Source organism: Neoarius graeffei, chromosome 22 (genome assembly GCF_027579695.1).
Source record: "Neoarius graeffei isolate fNeoGra1 chromosome 22, fNeoGra1.pri, whole genome shotgun sequence".
In the NCBI taxonomy this organism is placed as follows: Eukaryota; Metazoa; Chordata; class Actinopteri; order Siluriformes; family Ariidae; genus Neoarius; species Neoarius graeffei.
In genome coordinates, this window is record NC_083590.1 from 23380801 (window position 1) to 23404780 (window position 23980).

The 23980-nt window shown below is 42.0% G+C and overlaps 1 protein-coding gene across 4 annotated transcripts; it reads right to left on the bottom strand.

Moving 5' to 3' along the window:
• Positions 1-1481: 1481 nt before the first annotated feature.
• Positions 1482-23505, bottom strand: LOC132870785 (sialidase-1-like). 4 transcript variants are annotated; one of them, XM_060904648.1, is made up of 8 exons: positions 23334-23505; positions 19060-23012; positions 18566-18848; positions 12339-12534; positions 11949-12211; positions 11432-11614; positions 2354-2573; positions 1482-2178 (listed from the first exon to the last, which is right to left on the bottom strand). In XM_060904648.1, exons 2-8 carry the CDS (start codon positions 19272-19274, stop codon positions 1958-1960), a joined length of 1581 nt encoding a protein of 526 aa, XP_060760631.1. In that variant the 5' UTR covers positions 19275-23012; positions 23334-23505; the 3' UTR covers positions 1482-1957. The 4 variants fall into 4 exon arrangements, with proteins under 4 accessions (XP_060760631.1, XP_060760630.1, XP_060760633.1 ...); XM_060904647.1 differs by having other exon boundaries at positions 19060-23505; XM_060904650.1 differs by lacking the exon at positions 23334-23505 and having other exon boundaries at positions 18814-18848; positions 19060-19148.
• Positions 23506-23980: the final 475 nt, after the last annotated feature.

Sequence of the window (23980 nt, forward strand, 5' to 3'; positions counted from 1 at the left end):
TCAGATTTTCACACAAGTCCTAAAAGTAGATAAAGAGAACCCAGTTAAACAAATGAGACAAAAATATTATACTTGGTCATTTATTTATTGAGGAAAATGATCCAATATTACACATCTGTGAGTGGCAAAAGTATGTGAACGTTTGCTTTCAGTATCTGGTGTGACCCCCTTGTGCAGCAATAACTGCAACTAAACGTTTGCGGTGACTGTTGATCAGTCCTGCACACCGGCTTGGAGGAATTTTAGCCCATTCCTCCGTACAGAACAGCTTCAACTCTGGGATGTTGGTGGGTTTCCTCACATGAACTGCTCGCTTCAGGTCCTTCCACAACATTTCCATTGGATTAAGGTCAGGACTTTGACTTGGCCATTCCAAAACATTCACTTTATTCTTCTTTAACCATTCTTTGGTTGAACGACTTGTGTGCTTAGGGTCATTGTCTTGCTGCATGACCCACCTTCTCATGAGATTCAGTTCATGGACAGATGTCCTGACATTTTCCTTTAGAATTTGCTGGTATAATTCAGAATTCATTGTTCCATCAGTGATGGCAAACTGTCCTGGCCCAGATGCAGCAAAACAGGCCCAAACCATGAGATTACCACCACCATGTTTCAGAGATGGGATAAGGTTCTTATGCTGGAATGCAGTGTTTTCCTTTCTCCAAACATAACGCTTCTCATTTAAACCAAAAAGTTCTATTTTGGTCTCATCCATCCACAAAACATTTTTCCAATAGCCTTCTGGCTTGTCCACATGATCTTTAGCAAACTGCAGATGAGCAGCAATGGTCTTTTTGGAGAGCAGTGGCTTTCTCCTTGCAACCCTGCCATGCACACCATTGTTGTTCAGTGTTCTCCTGATGGTGGACTCATGAACATTAACATTAGCCAATGTGAGAGAGGCCTTCAGTTGCTTAGAAGTTACCCTGGGGTCCTTTGTGACCTCACCGACTATTACACGCCTTGCTCTTGGAGTGATCTCTGTTGGTCACCCACTCCTGGGGAGGGGAACAATGGTCTTGAATTTCCTCCATTTGTACACAATCTGTCTGACTGTGGATTGGTGGAGTCCAAACTCTTTAGAGATGGTTTTGTAACCTTTTCCAGCCTGATGAGCATCAACAACGCTTTTTCTGAGGTCCTCAGAAATCTCCTTTGTTCGTGCCATGATACACCTTCCACAAACATGTGTTGTGAAGATCAGACTTTGATAGATCCCTGTTCTTTAAATAAAACAGGGTGCCCACTCACACCTGATTGTCATCCCACTGATTGAAAACACCTGACTAATTTCACCTTCAAATTAACTGCTAATCCTAGAGGTTCACATACTTTTGCCACTCACAGATATGTAATATTGGATAATTTTCCTCAATAAATAAATGACCAAGTATAATATTTTTGTCTCATTTGTTTAACTGGGTTCTCTTTATCTACTTTTAGGACTTGTGTGAAAATCTGATGATGTTTTGGGTCATATTTATGCAGAAATATAGAAAATTCTAAAGGGTTCACAAACTTTCAAGCACCACTGTATAAATTAAAAAATCTCTCTCTCTCTCTCTCTCTCTCTCTCTCTCTCTCACACACACACACACACACACACACACACACACACACACACACACACACGGCTTCTTTCCCCTTCAAGACTTCAGGTGTTTGTAGTTTTAGAAGACAGTGGATCAAGCAGTGTCCAGGACTTTTCCCATTTTTCCTGTCCATGTGTACAACGAGTTTTGTACTGGATTATGTACGGTGTTGAAAAGGTGGAATTTTTCAGAAATCGCTCATCACTGACAATTGCTGGCCACGTGCGGCAAACGGACAATCCTCAGCAGTTTACTGCAAATTCAAATCACACCTTCGTTCCACTCTTGAATTTCTTGTAACTTTTGATAAATGGTCACTTCTGTTCCCTTTTTTCTTTCCTGCAGTGCACGGTCCTCTCGCTCTATCTGCCACCGTACAGGTGGATTTTGGCGACAGAGATGGTTTCAATGGACTCCATGTGGCCTTTCTCATAGATGACGTAGATGTACTTCTTATCTTCTACAGAGTTGCTGACGAGAGATGTCATGGAGGAGTATCCACTTGGCCCGGCCCAGATCTGCATGGCCTCGTTTTCCCACGTTGACCCGTTAGTAAAAGACCAGCGGAGAGTCATGTTCACCCCTAGAGGAGAGATATGACACACTAGACATTAGACAACAGTGACACTTCCACTCATCTGATTATATGGAAGCAATAACCTGCATTATACCACAGCACTGTTGAATTCCTAATTCTGACTGGCCGAGAGGTGTTGATTGATTTTCTTGTAAAATCAGAAAATGCCCTCCTCACTCACTCTTCTGGGTGTTGGCCGGGTTGCTGAAGAACAGCAGCCCTTCCTTCTGCAGAGCTCCAGCCGCCACCATGGGATCCACCAGTGTGTTGTCGAACCTCAGCTCCTCTACAGGCAGAGTCTCTCCTCCGTCCAGGCTCCGCACCACTATCCTGCAGTGGCAGTGGTAGTTATTCTGGTTCCGCACGTTGATCATGATGCTTCCATCCTGCAGCTCCACCAGCTGGGCATGAAAGCAGCATTAGAGCGAATATCATTTAATTAATAGGCTATAACTTAAGCAGTAATAGTGCTGTTACACTATTTTAGTATAAATATAGAGGTGATTGCAGAAAATCGCGTGCGCTGATTATCAAGAAATAGTCAAAATCTCTTGACCAATCACCTCGAGTGACTTGGCAAGACGGCTGCTAGTCGCTTCGTCACCGTAAGTGAGGAAGAATTACAAATGATGAAAGAAAATGCTGTTCCTAAAAGCACTAAAGATATTACAAAGTTTGTATATGTAATCGTATGGTTCCTCGTAAAATTAAGGATTAATTTCACTCGTGATTTCGAAGTTTTGAAATTGCCCTCGTCAACTTCGAAATCACGAGTGAAACTGATCCTTAATTTTACGAGGAACCATACGATTACTTGTTTAGAATATATAGGGCCAAATTCATACTTCGGAAGCCATTCAAGTTCGCAACATTTGTCATTCACGTTTTCTGAACCAATCAGGGTGCAAGACTATCTTGTGCGTTTGAATCAGTTTCTAAAGTGTCTTTCATCATGACACGGCGACACGACACGAGGATTTTGGGCAGGATTTTAACATCTTTCAGGATTGATCCCGGATATTTCTCTTGTCTCAGATGCCGGTCCAATGCTGTCTGCAGTACTTTAAGAGAGTCTGGTTCGTAGTTTCCCCATTTGCTTTCCTCACTTCTGCATCAAACTGTGACAGCACCTTGTCTAACTCACAGCATTCATATGCCACTAGAGAGTCGTTTATTTGTCTTTCTACGGCCCATTTCTTAAACACAGAAAGCCAAAAATTCATACTTTTTTTGGTATTTTCATTTTCACTTGCAGCTTTCAATTGGTTTATCATTTCTTCGTCAAATGTAGCGAAACACGGCATTGCTGAGTCAGCAGTCAGCCATTTTGTTGACAAAATTTGCTAATTTTTGTAACCGTAACCAAGCAACGAACTAGCCAATAGCATTTCAGAAATACGGCCCCATGTTAAGGAAACAAAGCCCTCCTTGATTGACCAATCAGAATTGAGTAATTTGGCCCTATGTATTATAAGGTCTAAGGCCCTGTCCACACGGCAACGGATTCAGGTGAATCTGATAAAATTGTTTATCGTTTCGGCCTGGCGTCCACACGGCACCGGTGTTTTGGGTGCCCCAAAACGAAATCTTTTGAGCAGCGCTCGAAACTAACGGTGTCCCGATGTCCCGGGGACCATAAAAAATGTCATCGGGACACAAAATTATCATATCTGGGACAATCCCGGGACAATGGAAAAAAACAGATCTAGAAAAAAAGTTCTACATTAATATTATTTACAAAGCCGTAACACATACGTAGACATTCACCTAATTTGTCAATTTTAATTTTAAAACATTAACAGCGAAAAATACATAGTAGCTACACTTTCGATGCACCTGCATCCGTAGGCTACAGAGCAGCGCATTCTGTTCTAGAATCTTCGGCCGGTGTCCGCATTATATGGACTTGGAATGGAATTGCTACCGCACACGCTGCGCCGACTCTTGCCAGAACAAAAATGCTTAAGTGGTTGAAGCAGACCGACCGCGGGGAAGAAACTGAAAGCCCAGACATAACGTCTCCGGGACCTTCAGGATCCAAAGTGTCATCGCCTGGTCTGCAGGCAACGCTAGCAACTGAATGAACTTAATGAACACTGTTAGACACGTTATAAAATACAACAGGAATGATGTGGATGATATTGACGGAAGATACCGTTCAACAGAATAAGTGAGTTTTCTTGGTGTCTTTCTAGTTCAGAAAGTTTAGTCAGTCAGCAGCACAACTAGGCTAGGACCTGGCACTATGCTGATGTTCCACCCACGTTTCGGCAGCGAAAGTTCATAAAATGGATAACGGAAAGTTCATAAAAATGGGAAAGTTCATAAAAATGGATAACAGAAAGTTCATAAAAATGGATAACGGTCTCATCTCATCTCATTATCTGTCGCTGCTTTATCCTGTTCTACAGGGTCGCAGGCAAGCTGGAGCCTATCCCAGCTGACTACGGGCGAAAGGCGGGGTACACCCTGGACAAGTCGCCAGGTCATCACAGGGCTATGGATAACGGTAATGGTGAAAATTATAAGTTGGCCTTATAAGTGCCAACAGATATTCAAGGTATAAGTAGATGAAATGAACATAAAAGGGGTCTTATTTTCAACTAAAGTGTACTGCAGATGTAGGGAGTTGAAACATTTTATGAATGAGCTAGTTGGCCCCTTTAAATAAACGGGTATCTATTCATACAGTGAGATCGCCAAAGTTTAATAAACTGAAAATGCAATAACTGTAATTTTGAAGTAGATGATGTATAGGACATGTGTCGCTTGTGTCTTGTGACTTATTGTAAAAATGATATAAAGGGTTCAAAATCGCATAGTTACAAATATAATAGTAACTTCATATGATAATATTAACCACTGGTTATTTCAGAGAGGAAAAAAAAATGGGGACACTATTGCTTCCATTTGGGACAATACAACACAGAATTCGGGACCACTGGGGGACACAAAGAAAAAAAGTTAATTTCGAGCCCTGCTTTTGAGAACGGGTTCCAGAGTGGAAAAATCTGGCAACGTTGCCGTTGTGAAGTCGTCTGGATGAGTAGAACGGATTTGTTTACGATGACGTTACCACCACATGACTGTGAGTGCTTCACACCGGGTAGAAGTGTAACGAACTCGATGCGAGTTGTCAACAAATCCTATAACTTGGTTCATGAAACACGCTTACAAAATATTTTCACTGTGAATATTTATTGTGTAACGGTGCAAAGTGAGACAGAGAGAGACAGAGAGAGAGAGAGAGAGAGAGAGAGAGTGTGAGTGTGAGTGAGAGAATAGCCCTTAGGACAGAGTCTTTAGTCCAAACACTGCGGAAGCAGTATAACCAAAACTGCGCACCGCCCGTGCGCTTTCCAAAAACAAAAACAATCCCGCCAGCAAAAACAGGGGAAAAAAAAAGGAGCGATCTCACCTCTTCAGATGTTGGTTTAAGTCCGACAATACATTCCTCAAAAAGGGCGTAGAAGAACAAAGTAATCCATCAACGTGTAGCATTCAATTTATTCCGGACCATTAAAGAATTCTGGAGGATCTCAGAATGTTGGCGTACCGGCTTCCATCTACCCCCATTCATTCCTCTTTCTGCGTCTCCATTCAAAAAACGAGTACGTGATTTAAAGGGACTATAGCCATAGGACAGGGAGTGAGAAGGTGTGTGCGTGTGACAGTGAAGAACCTAGGCTCATGCTCGCCCTGAATTTCTCTTAAAGTGAAGGCAGAAGAACGTTCAGCGCCTGGCCAGGCTTTCTATGTATTAATTTACATAGACGTTTTAATATGAAATATAAATAAGTGTCTTAGACAATAGATACTATTTTACACTACTGATTAATAATCAAAACTTTATGTGGCTGATGCTACAGAAGAAGGGGTTTATGCGCATGCGTCTACGTCTATTGTTCTGGTGTCTCCGAAGGGACCGTCTTACAGCGCACGTAGAGGTGTGGCATGTGTATTGCATCGTTTTCAGCAAGCGTTGGGTTGCCATATGTACCTGATATTTTACTGATCCGTTGCCCATGTGGACGCGATATTTTAAAAAAATAATAAATCTCGTTGCCGTTGTCATGTGGATGTAGCCTAAAACTATTCAAAGGTAAGGTGGGACTGTGATTTATTTTATCAATTTAAAAACAAAGCATTTTATATGAATCAGCATTAGACAAGTCACAAGTGTGCACCGCACCTTGGTTACATTTGCATGCTGTTTTTGAAGTGTGAAAAATTATTTTTTAAATACGATTTTTTTTTAAAAAGAATCATGTGTGTTTATACTAAAACAACTGACTTCGTCTCGGTTATTATTCGCTGATTATTCACTTTGTCTTTGGTGAATAATTGTTAACTATTTCTCTTTATTCACACCTGCACAGGTTTACTATAAAGTAATTTGAAGCTTGAAATGATCCTACTCAATTGTCAGATAAATTATGATAAATAATAAATTAGTTACATTATTGAATATTATGTAGAATAATGTAATTACACATTACGTAACTTAGAAAAATCAAGATATTAACAACCACTACTACAATGACAACTACTACTATTAGCGCTTTCTTTAATATTAAAAAAAAAAGGTCCAGAAATGGGTTTACAGGTAGTCGTCGACTTACGACCTATGCGACTTTACGACCGTCTGGTTATGACTGGCAAGTGTTTCCCAGCTGAGCGTAGGACAGTTTCCGCCCCAGCTCCCGGCAGCGCCCAGCATCCAGCCAGTGCTGCCAGATACTGCTGACGGTTTCCAGCCCAAAATATGTTCAAAACCCACCAAAATGCACTTAAAACCGCCCAATCTGGCAACACTGCATCCAGCCTCTTCTATTATGTGTGCAGTGTTTCGCTGGACAAACAACGAGCGAGCTACAGCGCGCGTACGGCTTAACCAGATCTTGTGCTATAACGTGCGCAGCTGGTAATCAAAGTAACTTTCACTTTTCTGTTCTGTTACACTGTTCTGCGTCCAAATGTCCAAAATGAAAAGTTAGTTTTCAACTGTTCAGCTAAAAAAAATGTAATTAAAACAATTGTGCTGTTGCAATGATGTGTTTACAATTTATTTATAATCAAAAACTGATACAGATGGATGAAAGCGTGATAGTGTGATAAAAAAGTACTATACTAGTACTACTGAGTGATAAGAAGTCCTAGTGAATGCTTGATAAGTAGACAATAATAAATAATTAGGTGCATTTTTCAGCACGCGCACTATGGCTCAAAATAATATACCGGCAAGAAATAAAAGTTACTTTCACCCCTGAATATGCAGTGTTTGACAAACCAAATAATGAGCCAAGGTAATGAAATAAGAAAATGTTGATAAAATAAGACTTTAAGATGATTACAATATCATTACACATCACAATATACTTACGTTCATTTAACATAGGCCGACTTACGACCAGATCGGTTTACGACCGGTCAGTCGTAACCAAACGCAGTCGTCAGTCGAGGACTACCTGTACTTTCTTGACTTCGTCTCGGTTATTATTCACTTTGCTTTCGGCTAATGATTGTTAAATAACACTGGCACATGCTGATATTCAGTAATGATTAGGAGTCTGACATTACGTTTATACAACAATGAATATGAAATTACTATAGAGTAAAGGACATTTTAGACACAATGTCCACAAATATTGTTTATTTTTGCTCTGACAACAGAAATACAGGTAGTTCCCAAAAAAGCCACAGCTGGAGTGTTGGCATGCCAACGCACAGACTGACAGTCCACAGTCAGTGTAGCAATGCTTTCAATCCTAGAACTGGATATTTACAACCCCGATTCCAAATAAGTTGGGACAAAGTACAAATTGTAAATAAAAACGGAATGCAATGATGTGGAAGTTTCAAAATTCCATATTTTATTCAGAATAGAACATAGATGACATATCAAATGTTTAAAGTGAGAAAATGTATCATTTAAAGAGAAAAATTAGGTGATTTTTATATTTCATGACAACAACACATCTCAAAAAAGTTGGGACAAGGCCATGTTTCCCACTGTGAGACATCCCCTTTTCTCTTTACAACAGTCTGTAAACGTCTGGGGACTGAGGAGACAAGTTGCTCAAGTTTAGGGATAGGAATGTTAACCCATTCTTGTCTAATGTAGGATTCTAGTTGCTCAACTGTCTTAGGTCTTTTTTGTCGTATCTTCCGTTTTATGATGCGCCAAATGTTTTCTATGGGTGAAAGATCTGGACTGCAGTCTGGCCAGTTCAGTACCCGGACCCTTCTTCTGCGCAGCCATGATGCTGTAATTGATGCAGTATGTGGTTTGGCATTGTCATGTTGGAAAATGCAAGGTCTTCCCTGAAAGAGACGTCGTCTGGATGGGAGCATATGTTGCTCTAGAACCTGGATATACCTTTCAGCATTGATGGTGTCTTTCCAGATGTGTAAGCTGCCCATGCCACACATACTAATGCAACCCCATACCATCAGAGATGCAGGCTTCTGAACTGAACGCTGATAACAACTTGGGTCGTCCTTCTCCTCTTTAGTCCGAATGACATGGCGTCCCTGATTTCCATAAAGAACTTCAAATTTTGATTCGTCTGACCACAGAACAGTTTTCCACTTTGCCACAGTCCATTTTAAATGAGCCTTGGCCCAGAGAAGACGTCTGCGCTTCTGGATCATGTTTAGATACGGCTTCTTCTTTGAACTATAGAGTTTTAGCTGGCAACGGCGGATGGCACGGTGAATGTGTTCACAGATAATGTTCTCTGGAAATATTCCTGAGCCCATTTTGTGATTTCCAATACAGAAGCGTGCCTGTATGTGATGCAGTGCCGTCTAAGGGCCCGAAGATCACGGGCACCCAGTATGGTTTTCCGGCCTTGACCCTTACGCACAGAGATTCTTCCAGATTCTCTGAATCTATTGATGATATTATGCACTGTAGATGATGATATGTTCAAACTCTTTGCAATTTTACACTGTCGAACTCCTTTCTGATATTGCTCCACTATTCGTCGGTGCAGAATTGGGGGGATTGGTGATCCTCTTCCCATCTTTACTTCTGAGAGCTGCTGCCACTCCAAGATGCTCTTTTTATACCCAGTCATGTTAATGACCTATTGCCAATTGACCTAATGAGTTGCAATTTGGTCCTCCAGCTGTTCCTTTTTTGTACCTTTAACTTTTCCAGCCTCTTATTGCCCCTGTCCCAACTTTTTTGAGATGTGTTGCTGTCATGAAATTTCAAATGAGCCAATATTTGGCATGAAATTTCAAAATGTCTCACTTTCGACATTTGATATGTTGTCTATGTTCTATTGTGAATACAATATCAGTTTTTGAGATTTGTAAATTATTGCATTCCGTTTTTATTTACAATTTGTACTTTGTCCCAACTTTTTTTGGAATCGGGGTTGTACGTACAGAACACCAACAAGTGGAGTGAGACACAGAGTAAAATGTCCCAGTGCCGTTATAGTAAATATCAGCACTCTTGGAATCCAGTGAGTGGCCCGGACCTAACTGTGGTATAAATCATATTTAATATCCTCAGCTCTCCTGGGAGAATGTGCAGAGCTACGCAGAAAGCCCCATAGTACTCATCCTCTGATTTATGACTACGTTTTTATTTCCCGGGCTGGCTCGCTTTAAAGGTCAATGTTGATACGTGCTCCTTACTGTTACACAATCTACAGAATATAACTCTATGAACAACTCGTGTGTTAGTCTGCATCAGCCAATACAACACAAGTACTGCTGGCTCGGTTAATGAAGCCTTCAGTGATTAAGTTGGAGATGATGTTTAACATACAGGGTTCTCCAGAAAATCTGAAGTAGCCAGGTTTAAAAAAAATAAATAAGGCGTAGGCGGCTTAGGAATTTGGCATGCTAATGGCGTGTTAATGCTAGGGGGTCTGGGGGCATGCCCCCTCCAGAAAATTTTGAAATTTACATGCCTTCTGGTGCACTCTCAGCTAATAAATTACTAACCATTTCCCTGTAAAATACTTGCAAAATATGTATTTTGAGAGCTTTCTCTCCAGATGTGTGTGCGCTTGGCTTTCTCAGTTCCCCTCTGTAGTACGCCTCCTGGCTCGGTAACATAACTACATGGTGAGCTTATTTGGTGCATGTATAATATACTTGAGATGCTTCTCATGTGGTATTATATAGTTTTAATTTCAGCATAAATATTTGCAATTGCACTTTATAAGTATGAAGCCTTAGCTAAGGGACCAAACATCTCTATGGGAACTTCAGCACTCCAGGTAGCTTCTAGATATGAAAATAACAATTCATCGATATACATCGTAATTAATATTTTCATATGTACATATGTGCAGAAAGCAGACTTTATACTTATTTGGCCCATGGAAGGTTTTAGTTTCTTCTCTGGTGGCATTTTGTGAAAAGTGAGTGAAATCGTCTGCAACAACCACCAACTGCGTCTTCACCATCTGCTACGGCGTGGTCATGTGGTCCGGCTCAGCCAATCAGAGCGTGAGAATCGATCAACAAATATGGCGTCACTTCCAGTCATGTTAGACCCGAATCAAAGACACTTTTGTGGGCAAATAATTGGATTTGCAGCAAATTATGGGCAGCTGAGATGATATAAAAAAAAATCACTTGAACATTGAAAGGCAAGTTATAATTTTTTTCTGAGATCGAGTAGCTGACGCACACCGTCTGCGTGGGCAGAGAAAATCGCTGGTCGCCGGTGTTTGTGGACATCTCTGATGTATAATTAGCTAAACTTTAAATATTTATAATCTCATCTCATCTCATTATCTCTAGCCGCTTTATCCTTCTACAGGGTCGCAGGCAAGCTGGAGCCTATCCCAGCTGACTACGGGCGAAAGGCGGGGTACACCCTGGACAAGTCGCCAGGTCATCACAGGGCATATTTATAATCATTAAAATAATGTTGATGTTGCACCAAAATGAACTGAACTTTTCCTACATGGAAATGAAGAGTAGGTCAGCTTTAAACAGTTTTTACATGCATTAAATATGAAACTGGATGTTTTTTGTTTTTCGCACATTCCGTTCAGGCACCAAAAACCATTCCATACTCTGTCAAAAGTCACTGATGTTTTTCCCCCGTTCTGGTGTTTGATGTGAATGTGAAGCTCTTGACCTGTATCTGCACCAATATATGCATTGTTTTGCTGCCATGTGATTGGCTGATTTGATACCTGCATGAATGTGCTGATTTACAGAGGTTCCCAATCAGCTCTACTCGACTAAATATCCCAAACTTTCTTCCCTTCCACGTTCATACCTGACACTCATCAGGGTTGAAGTCCCAGCTCTGTTTGGGCTGATTATACGGGATACTCTTCAGCGATCCGCCGTTCCTCCACGTTTGCCCGTGATCGTCGCTCAGGATACAGAAAACCCCATCGCCCTCGATGGTGCCATGACCACACACCACCAAACGTCCTACTGCTGGACTCAAGCGTTTCTGTGCAGACATGCAAACATGGTCATATGATGTAGGCGTGGCCGCCCTTCCCATCAGTCAAAGCTGAGTAGGCATGGCTTCTATGTGAGTAATTCCCAGTGAAGCAAGTGTCTAAGAAAGCCTAACCAGTTGAGTTCAGTCACAGTTATCTTTCATACATCAGATGGTTAATCATGTATCGAGATGTATATTGCATCATTTTGGAAAAGAACACACACAATATTATTTTTCAGTGATTGAACCTGTGTATGAAACTTTGAGTTATGATTAATGCTTGAAGAATAAACCTGAAGAAGAGACTCCTAGAACAGTTAGAAAAGAGCAGGAGTCCTACCTGAATGCCGAATCCCGGCCCAGGGGCGAAGCTCTTCACCCCGAGCTGGACAGACAGATTACGAGGACTGCTCCAGGTCAGACCATCATCCAGACTTTCCACTAACATGGTGCTGGAGGTACTGCACTGGTACTGGTGGAAGCACAGACAGTAGATCAGCATCACGGAACGTCTTTGCTCGTCCACTACAACCGAGCCAAGGTTCAAGCCATCCACCAGAATGCCATCATCCACTATGAAGGTTGTCGGAGACCAGGTAAGTCCTTGGGGTTGAAAGAATGAAGAAAAAATATGAAAGAACTGATTTACTATGGAACGTGTAAGATGCGCGTCAATCTTATTCAAACAGTCTCGGTTGGTCTGTGCAGATGAGCATTTTTGTTTAATCACCTTTGTCTGTAGAGCGTCTCATTGCAATGAACTTTGCCCCGATGTCAGATGACGAGTCTTTCCTCGCCTCAGCAAAGGCCAGCAGGTTGCCTTGAGAAGTGAATGTTAGCAGAGGAACACGATACGTGTTCACCTGGCCTGCTCCGTTGCTCACCCACAGCAACTGCTCATCATAAATCAGTGGCTTGATCTGCATCTGTGACATTAATACAATAAAATAAACAGGGACTGCATGCTTATTATAATTCTAAAACATTACAAGCTGCTGAAAGGATTATAAACTCTTATATCCGGCATACAAGCTTATGTGATGCAGGATGACTGGGTTAAAGAGTGACAAAGGTCAATTTATTCGACAAAAACGTGGTGCAAAAAAGTTTGTACACCCACTAACACCTTCACTGTGATGGAGGACTGGGATTGCCATGTCGAATGCCTGATTCTGTGGTCACTAAAACATGTGTGTTTTTTTCTTTGACTTATGGCTTGGATTTGGATTACTGTTCTGCTAAAAACACACAACTTTGGGCCTTTGGAGGCAATACAGCCTCACGGTTTCACCATAACTGCATAACAGTTGTGAGAAGGGTTGGGTGTTTTTTCTGAAGAAACATCCTGCTTTTTTTTTAAATGTCAAAAACCTCTTATTTATGCTTCTCCCACTAGGTGAAGATATTATGTTCCCAAGGCATCTCTGTTGACATTGTTGGCGTTTTGTCTCATCTGACCATGAAAGATAGCTCCAAAGTTCTTGTATAACAATTCCACATTTGAGTACATAGTGTGAGACCAACTACATGACATGGGATGGGAAGAAACATTGTCTTGACTGATTAAGTGGTACAGTGGACACTTCCAGAGTCTCTGGTTCAACGAGCTTGGATTGCTGTCTGTGTGGAGTTTTACATGTTCTCCCCATGTCTTGAGGGGCTTTCTCTAGGTCCTTTGATTTTCTTCCCCAAAACATGCCATGCTAAATTGACTCTATGGGAAAGCCATGGCGTAAAGCCTGAAACAGCTGGATGGCCATGGCCTGAAGCAGCTTTGGAACCAAAAGATCACTGGTTTGATCCCCTGGACCAGCAGGAATAGCTGAAGTGCCCTTGAGCAAGGCACCTAATGCCTCAGTCTCGTATATTCCTTCCACTGGAATATGTGAGAGGCGGAGAGCTACCTTGACAACCAAAAGGGCGTGGATTCCATCCCCGGAAAGTTTAGTCGTGTTGAACGTTGCCATGGGTCAAGTGCCGGATGAATTCTTCTGTTGCAACCATGAAGGCATACATGGGCTATCGGTGGTTTTCGTCACAACCTCATCTCTAGCCGCTTTATCCTTCTACAGGGTCGCAGGCAAGCTGGAGCCTATCCCAGCTGACTATGGGTGAAAGGCGGGGTACACCCTGGACAAGTCGCCAGGTCATCACAGGGCTGACACATAGACACAGACAACCATTCACACTCACATTCACACCTACGGTCAATTTAGAGTCACCAGTTAACCTAACCTGCATGTCTTTGGACTGTGGGGGAAACCGGAGCACCCGGAGGAAACCCACGCGGACACGGGGAGAACATGCAAACTCCGCACAGAAAGGCCCTCGCCGGCCCCGGGGCTCGAACCCAGGACCTTCTTGCTGTGAGGCGACAGCGCTAACCACTACACCACCGTGCCATCCTTCGTCACAACCATTGAGCTCAAAACGTTCATGGAACAACATTCTGCAGAAAGTGAAGTTTGCTGAGGGGGCATGGCTTATTTCATCTTGCCGTGGCTCTGACACACTGCAGTCATTGCTGTAAGACCATATGTTGCTGCTGCCATTGGTTTTACCAGCATCTTCCATCGCAGCTATGGCTTCATTTGCATATTTGTTCCACCCAAACATATGCAACAGATCACATCCAAAATCTGTTGGAATGGCCACGGTAGCCCCAGCCGCAGTTCTCACGGATCAACCGGCTACGCGTAATCTTCACATAACCCCCAACTGTTCCCCAGGCTGCCCACTGCAGTGGGTATGTCAGGGTCCACTTGTCCATCACTCTGGATATGAATGTATGCTAAATGGCCCCTAGGTGTCAGCGTGCACAAACGAGGGCATGCAGTATTCTCCACGGGCGCTTTTAAAGTGGCGCACCGCCACGTTACAATTCTGGCCTGCCACCCTTCCATTGGCCAAAAAAATAAATAAATAAAAACCCACAACTTCATTAGTATACTCTAAATAAATCGTAAAGTATTCGCTTTATTATAATTTTGTAACTACTTAACACGCAGAAGACCATTAAACCAATGCATACGGGTCTATCCCTGCGTTACACTACACCGCACCACATTACACTATACTGACACATAGGAACATTGGAAGTGACAAGCTGCAGCTAGCCAGCAGCTAAATAACTTTGCGGGTGTTTGTAGCGTTATTGTGCAACGGTTATGCTTATCTATCGTCTTTTCTGACCATACACACTTACAGTAATCATATAACAGCACACACACACACACACACACACTAGTTAAGTTCAGGTCTTTTATTTTACATATCTGTGATTGTGTAGGCGAGAGCTGCAGTTTCCTGTTGCTTCACTGTGGTTATTTATTGCAGGACTTCTGGGTTCCTGGGTCAAAGGACCTGAACTACAGAGGCCGGGGTGGCTTTGTAGTGCCAGTCGCGGGCACGCGCACCAGCTCGTGCATTGATTGGAATAGTTTCACCCAATTAACATTAATTATGTGTATTGTAAAAAAAAAAGTATGCATTTATTGTAATTGGGTATTTTGTTTATGCATGGAAGTTCATTTATTTTTCACACACAGAAAAAATATAATTAATTCAGGGATGCGCAACAGGTGTATCAGTCTCAACAGAAATGACACTGGCGTTCCCTTGTTTTCAATCAAATGTTGTCTGTTGCCAGAGTGTTTGATAATGAGTGACGTCTTTTGTCCCGTCTATAAGGTGTTGTTGTCTCTGGCATTGTTTGTGGTATGATGATGTCTCCTGCTCGGTCTACTTTGCTGTCTTAGTGGCTGTATTTGTAAGACTGATTCAGTTTATAGTGATGCGAGTGTCTTGATGGCTTGTCTGATGTGTAAACACTTTTCTGTTTCATTACTGTTGTTTTTTTTCTGTTATGTTTGTTTTTAACAACCTGACTTTTACAAAAGTTGGTCACATGGGTCTATAAACATCATGCCTAAGGACTGCAGTTGAAAATTAGCCTGTTGGCTAACACTGGCACATTTACAGTTCTGTTGATTAATGTGCAATGTCCTTTTAAATAAATAAAATGTCAAATGAGTTTCACGTCGACAATAAAAGATATGTATAGCAAGAATGTGTAATTTTTTTGTAAAATGATTTAGCATTTCCTATCCATTTATTGGCCAGTTTCACTGCCAAGTCAAGTCAAGTTTGTTTGTATAGCGCTTTTAACAATAGACATTGTCCCAAAGCAGCTTTACAGAATCTGAATGACCCAAGACATGAGCCAATTTTATCCCTAATCTATCCCCAATGAGCAAGCCCGTGGCGATGGTGGCAAGGAAAAACTCCCATAGACAACACGAGGAAGAAACCTCAAGAGGAACCAGACCCAAAAGGGAACCCATCCTCACCTGGATGACAACAACAGACAGCATGACTATAACATTAACAGTTTTTTCTCGATTGCTAAGACACATTTCTTGAAAGCTGCTCTCCTTTTCTCTAAACTGTGAACACAAAACCCAATTTTCAAGCTACATTCACAAAACCTCAGACTCTTCTTGCAAAAGGGCAATTCCATGTAAATGTCAACCTCACCATGCAAAAATAAAGCAACATGTAATACATCAAAACCACTCCCAGAGATATCACCTAGGCCTGTATTTTACAGATGTGAATAAGTTGAACCAATTTGTAACCAACCTAATATGTCACTGTCAGTCTTTCTTTCTTATAATGTAAAACCCAAGCTAAAATCAACTTTGATCATGTACAATTCTATATTATTGCCACAAGCCACAGAAATGTATGCTAAAATCCACAAAACAGCAAAACAATAGCCATCCTAAATATTATTTAAGAACTTTGATAGTTTTAGCTGATATTTAGAGAGTTTTTCAAAGGGTTATGGTGGTTAAATTGCTGATTTTCTAAACGTATGCCATGTCTATTTCAGACGCGTCACATCCATAACGGAATTTCGTCACATCCATAACGCTGACTTTTCCTTCCGAAACTCTGCATGAAATACAAAATATTTTAAACAAAGATTTTTTAATATTCACCTTGGACCCCTCTATCAAATGGATATCTCCATTTCGACATTAGGTTTACAATTTCACATAGTTTGATAAAAATGTACAGTCACCCAAGAAAAGTGATACTTTTTCTGTCACATCCATAATGCATCTTTTATTGGCATTTTCTGGCATGCCCTAGATGTACTATGGGAATTGTTCTTGTTCTATCACTTCTCCAGTATGGTACAGCCTTAAAATATGCAACACCTGTTTAAATACTGGGGGACAATAAAACATGCACTGGGTCATTTGTTGCCATTTTGAGTTCAAGTGTCACGTCCATAACGCTGGAATTGCTCAAAACCAAACTTTCACCTCAAAACCGTTCAATCTGTGCTCAAAACTGAACCATGTTGTCAAATCGTGCCCTGAGTCAATCAAAATTAAACACACTACTGAGCAGTCACTAAACACTACATAGAAAAATAGAAAACACAATGCTCAGGACATGAAGCTGGAGAAATAAATGTTTATTGTTCACTGTAGGCTAAATGCATGTTGCAAAACAAAAAAATCTGTGCATTTAGCACTTGTACAAAAAGACAAAAAACAAATCTTGTTTTTACAAGTGCTACATGTAAATGCACAAGCAGAAATCTTGTGCATTTGCCACTTGTGTACAGTAAGCCCATGTAAAAATAAAGTACAAAAATATACAAATAAGTTCATTACTCAGCCACAGCATCATGTCTCCGTACTGGGTCAGGCTACAGGACTTCATCCACATCACAGGCCACATTTTGTCTGGCCAGGCAACGGGGGAAAAAACCCCTGGCATGCCGTAACCAGGCTTGGTATGCCTCCACACTTATGTCACCACAGGCGAGTTCCATGGCTTGTAGGAGATTTACCCTGGTGTAAGGTTGGCGTTCATATACCTTCCACCACCATGAGGAGAAGAATTCCTCAATGGGGTTTAGGAAAGGGGAGTACGGTGGAAGGCAAAGATTGATAAAACCTTGGTTCATATTGAACCACTCTCTAACCTGGAGGGCTCTGTGAAAACTCACATTGTCCCAAACGACAACATAGATGGGATGCTCATCCTGCTGCCCTAACAGAGCATCTCGCATGTGATTGAGGAATATGAGGAGCTGGTGAGTGTTGTAGGGCCCCAGGTTGGCATGATGGTGGACAATCCCATGATTGCTGATGGCAGCACATAACGTGACATTGCCACCACACTGCCCAGGGACACCAACAATGGCCCGATGGCCAACCACATTATGGCCTCTCCTTCTCCTTTTGGTGAAATTAAACCCAGCTTCATCCATGTAGATGTATTCATGGGGTCTTTCCATTGCATCCAGTTAAAAAACCCTCTGTAGAAATAGATATAGTTTTCTAAGTGATACAGAAAAAGTGATTTAGGCCACTACATATGCCCCTATTCCACCAAAGCAGTTCGAGGGCTGGTTCGGGGCCAGTGCTTAGTTTGGAACCGGGTTTTCTGTTTCCACTGACAAAGAACTGGCTCTGGGGCCAGAAAAACCGGTTCCAGGCTAGCACCAACTCTCTGCTGGGCCAGAGGAAAGAACCGCTTACATCAGCAGGGGGGCAGAGTTGTTAAGACCAACAACAATAACAAGACCGCGAAAGATCGCCATTTTTAAGCGACGAGAAGCAGCAGCTGTACAAACGCGAAGTCATCCATTATTATTATTGTTGTTGTTGCTGCTGCTGCTTCTTCCGTGTTGTTTTTGCTTCGATATTCACACCAAGGTTTATGCAAACGTAGCGACGTAACTGACATATACAGCGACGTAATGACGTGTCTTCCCTTAGCACCGCGAGCTATGGAAAAGCAAACTGGTTCTCAGCTGGCTCGCGAGTTGAACGAGTTGTGAACCAGCACTGGCCCCGAACCAGCCCTGGAACTGATTTGGTGGAAAGGGGTATCAGAGTAATCAACACTGAATGTGTCTGGATATATACCAACCTGTACATACTGGAATCTTTGCTCTTTGACTCTGTCTGAGTTGCGATCAAAGGGCACTCTGTACAGCTGTTTCATGCGCAGTCTGTTGCGCTTGAGGACACGATCAACAGTAGAGAGGCTGACACTGCTGATACCCTCAAAATTTACATGGTCCTCAATGATCTTCTGCTCAATTTCACTCAGTTTAACGGCTTTGTTCTTATGGACTATATCAACAATTAGGGTCTCTTGGTGTGGGGAGAACATACCTGTCCTCCCACCCCCATGTGGCAGTCTTTCAATTCTACAAAAAGAGAACATGCAGTTACAAAAAATATACATGGCCTACAAACAGTTAGACCAACCCTCCATTACAATACTACAGTACATTGGTACAGTGATGTACTGAAACATATATTTACTTAAAGTATACTGTGGTACAGTATATAGTATGTCATACAGTAACTGCTGTCAACATTTACATACTGTACTATAATGTCAAAAAAGGTAATTACCTGTTCTCTTCTCTAAATCTTCGGATTATGGTGGACACAGCGAATCTACTGATGTTTGGTTGCACCCTTTCTCCAGCCTCCCTCATGCTCATACCATGGACAAGAACATGGTCAATCACAGTAGCTCTGATTTCATCAGATATTACTGTTCTTTGTCTTCGCTGATCACCTCGACCTCCTCTCACACGAACTCTTCCTCTCAGATTTCTATCCATTGTAGGGCCTCACAAACCAGTGCTCTCTGAACTGGCTTATATGTTCCCTCACATCATTAGCCAAATGTGTGATCAATTTTGAGCTGTTGTGTTCAAGTGGTGACACCTGTGCTTTAATTGTTTGACTTTTGTCACCTGTGCTCACCATTATGCAGCACAGGTGCGTCACAATGAAAATGTGTTGGCAAGTTGTGTCTAAACAGGTGAAAAGTGCCTATGGTTTTGCCAAAAGAGTGACTGATTCAATCAGTGGGTTCAGGCAACTGAGCATTTGGTTCAGACAATAGGGTTTAGTTAGTCTGGTTAACACCAGACCATATCACAAGTGAAATATGGTCTGGAATCCGCCTATTGAATTTCTCGTAGGGGAGGTGTGGTTTATGATTGTCAACGGCCGTTTATTGGACGTTGCGAATGTCTATCATTTGGCGTATACGTAGCCCATGGCCAATCATGGCAGTTGTACCCGGTGACGTAGTTAGAGCGACGAAGAAGAGAAGGAAGGAGAAAGAGAAGGCAAAACAAAAATAGGAAAACAATGGCACCGAACGATTACTGCCATTTGTGCAAGACAAAGCTTGATCGAAAGTTTGGTTCGTATCGCTCGCCGCCATGTTAAATGTGATCCGTAAACAGTCCCAAATAAACTACAAGCTTCCGTTTGTCGAGTAGTACGTGTCACCATCTTTCCACCCCTCCCCACTCTCTGATTGGCTCCCTAACTCAGGCGAGCCTTTAGACCATAGTTTCCATGCTGTCTTTTCAGATCGGAACGATTGTGCAAAGCAGCATGGGATTTCCCAGGCTAGGGTTTAGTGTTTTAGGAATTGAGAAAAACTGTAACATGAAGTCAGTTTCGTTGATGTTATAAACTCTTCATTAATGGAAACTTGAGTGCAAAACTGTTCATGACAACTGCAGTCCTAAAGTTAGCAAGCCAGCTGGAGTCCTCAGCCACAAAAGCATTACTGCTTGCGGCAAATTGCTAACGTCATTCGCGAGAGAGTTTCAAAAGTGTCTTGAAACATTCACGGGGCTTCTCAATTTCCTCGCATGAGTCGCAAAGTGTCGCTCCTTCATTGCTGAAATTTTGAACGTATTCAAAAAATTAGTGCGACAAAATTTCTCTCAAAATAGCTGCAAATGCGTCGCTGGTGTCGCAAAGCCATCACGAACCCTTCTCAAGTCAGTTTCCGTGAGACAGGAAGTGCGAGTGTATCTCACTAGGCTGCGACAGCCTGCGACTAGTTGGAGACACAACAATTGCGATAAAATATGCGAATATCAATTCAGTGTGATTCCAAGTGAAAATTCTCGCAAATTTGCATATTTTATCGCAATTGTTGTGTCTCCAACTAGTCACAGGCTGTCGCAGCCCAGTGAGATACTACCCTAACATTAACAGTTTTAACATGAAGTCAGTTTTGTTGATGTTATAAACTCTTCATTAACGGAAACTGGAGTGCAAAACTGTTCATGACAACTGCAGTCCTAAAAAGTTAGCAAGTCGACTGTAGTTCTCAGCCACAAAAGCATTACTGTAAGTGTCCAGAGCGTCTTCCAAGTCTGACTTTCAACTGTCTAGATGGGGCCAAACTCCACAGGAGCGATGTGAAGAAGAAACCTTTATTTGTCCCATGCACACTTCAAGCACAGTGAAATTCATCCTCTGCATTTAACCCATCTGAAGCAGTGAACAACCACACCAGAACGCCCAGGGAGCAGTCAGGGGTTAAGTACAGTGTTGCCAGATTGGGCGGTTTCAAGTGCATTTTGGCGGGTTTTGAACATATTTTGGGCTGGAAAATGTCAGCAGTATCTGGCAACACTGGTTAAGTACCTTGCTCAAGGGCACTTCAGCCCAAGGCCACCCCACGTTAACCTAACTGCATGTCTTTGGACTGTGGGGGAAACTGGAGCACCCGGAGGAAACCCACACAGATACGGGGAGAACATGCAAACTCCGCACAGCAAGGCCCTCGCCGGTTGCTGGGTTCAAACCCGGAACCTTCTTGCTGTGAGGCAACCGTGCTAACCACTACACCAGTGTTCCTCAACCTTTTTTCAGTCACGGCACCCTTCAGAAGTATGCAAATTCTCAAGGTACCCCCATATAAAATATACGCAGTCACGCTGACCCCGGCAGTGATGTTGTGACATGGGAAAGGGGGCCGTGAGACAAATTTTGATCTATCGTTTTTTGGAATTTTAATTCATTTTATTTATTTCAACATTAGAATATTCTCTGACGGCACCATGGTTGAGAAACGCTCCACTATACCACCGTGCTGCCAATGAGATGAGATAAGATGAGATGAGACGAGATTCCAACCAGACATAGCCAGCGCTCGAAACTAACGGTGTCCCGGGGACCATAAAAATGTCATCGGGACACAAAATTATCATATCTGGGACAATCCCGGGACAATGGAAAAAAAATAGATCTAGAAAAAAAGTTCTACATTAATATTATTTACAAAGCCGTAACACATACGTAGACATTCACCTAATTTGTCAATTTTAAAACGTTAACAGCGAAAAATACATAGTAGCTACACTTTCGATGCACCTGCATCCGTAGGCTACAGAGCAGCGCATTCTGTTCTAGAATCTTCGGCCGGAGTCCGCATTATATGGACTTGGAATGGAATTGCTACCGCACACGCTGCGCCGACTCTTGCCAGAACAAAAATGCTGAAGTGGTTGAAGCGGACCGACCGCGGGGAAGAAACTGAAAGCCCAGACATAACGTCTCCGGGACCTTCAGGATCCAAAGTGTCATCGCCTGGTCTGCAGGCAACGCTAGCAACTGAATGAACTGAATGAACACTGTTAGACACGTTATAAAATACAACAGGAATGATGTGGATGATATTGACGGAAGATACCGTTCAACAGAATAAGTGAGTTTTCTTGGTGTCTTTCTAGTTCAGAAAGTTTAGTCAGTCAGCAGCACAACTAGGCTCGGACCTGCCACTATGCTGATGGTGCTAACATTTGCACCCGGCAGCGAAAGTTCATAAAAATGGATAACGGAAAGTTCATAAAAATGGATAACGGAAAGTTCATAAAAATGGATAACGATAATGGTGAAAATGATAAGTTGGCCTTATAAGTGCCAACAGATATTCAAGGTATAAGTAGATGAAATGAACATAAAAGGGGTCTTATTTTCAACTAAAGTGTACTGCAGATGTAGGGAGTTGAAACATTTTCTGAATGAGCTAGTTGGCCCCTTTAAATAAACGGGTATCTATTCATACAGTGAGATCGCCAAAGTTTAATAAACTGAAAATGCAATAACTGTAATTTTGAAGTAGATGATGTATAGGACATGTGTCGCTTGTGTCTTGTGACTTATTGTAAAAATGATATAAAGGGTTCAAAATCGCATAGTTACAAATATAATAGTAACTTCATATGATAATATTAACCACTGGTTATTTCAGAGAGGAAAAAATGGGGACACTATTGCTTCCATTCGGGACAATACAACACAGAATTTGGGACCACTGGGGGACACAAAGAAAAAAAGTTAATTTCGAGCCCTGGACATAGCCCAAAGCCCGTCAGCTTCAGGGGGACTTTGTCCCCCGGGGCCCCACCCCGTCCACCACCTTTTATTTTTGACAAGTGGAAAACCCTGGTATGGTGCCCAGTGATGGACTGGCATCCCACCTAGGATGGACCCCAGATCCTCCACCACTCTGACCAGGATAAACTGGTTTCTGAAAATGACTGAAGACATTCATGTCAAAGAAGTTCTCTTCTTTAAACTTCAAATGTGAGGATGTTTATGAAACAGAAAGGCTTTTAGATGAACAATTCAGCACTGGATTATTATACTAGAGATAACAGAAACCTTACAGTATAGTCCCAGTGTGCACAGAACTGATCAGACATTATCTTTGAAACCACTGGTGCAAATTCTACTAAACAAAATGTATTCTTTGTCTGTAGGTAGATTTTAGATTCTAAAGAAAGTCAATACAGCTTTATACATCCGGGTATTTCAGGAATGTCTCAAAATAAAACACCGAATTCACCTGTTTTTCTTACCTTAGAAGGCAGTGTAGAAGCTAATAAGAACATCCACATTAAACTCAGATATATTAATAACCCCATTTGTCCGCCTCTGCACACTCTAAACTCACTATATGATGAAAAACAATGTAAAGGAAACAGTTCCTTATTCACGTCTTCATCAGACACACTGTCACATGACATGTGATGTATTCTGTCAGGTGATCCAGTCAGCTTTGCCGGAGCGTTGAGGAACATCCTGGATGCGCACACATTGCGCAGACTAGGTGTTTTATTTTTTTCTTCTTCCCCCTTTTATATGTTTTTAATATTTTGCAGTATTATCATGTTGCAAATTCGACACCATATCTTCTTTAGGCACAATTACAGGATTTACTACTTTTAATATTCACTTCGATAACCCAGAAGACCCTTTAAAAACAGTGTTTGTGTCCATTTTAGGTTCATTCCTCATCTCATTATTATCTCTAGCTGCTTTATCCTGTTCTACAGGGTCGCAGGCAAGCTGGAGCCTATCCCAGCTGACTACGGGCGAAAGGCGGGGTACACCCTGGACAAGTCGCCAGGTCATCACAGGGCTGACACATAGACACAGACGATCATTCACACTCACATTCACACCTATGGTCAATTTAGAGCCACCAGTTAACCTAACCTGCATG

Bases quoted from the DNA above. Each gene is read 5' to 3' on its own strand.
- LOC132870785 (XM_060904648.1), bottom strand. From the start codon at position 19,274: ATGGATAGAAATCTGAGAGGAAGAGTTCGTGTGAGAGGAGGTCGAGGT. The intron at 18,849-19,059 runs GTAATTACCTTT...CTCTTTTTGTAG, and splicing joins AGATTTAGAGAAGAGAACAG to AATTGAAAGACTGCCACATG. The intron at 12,535-18,565 runs GTTGGTATATAT...TTAATGTCACAG, and splicing joins AAAGATTCCAGTATGTACAG to ATGCAGATCAAGCCACTGAT.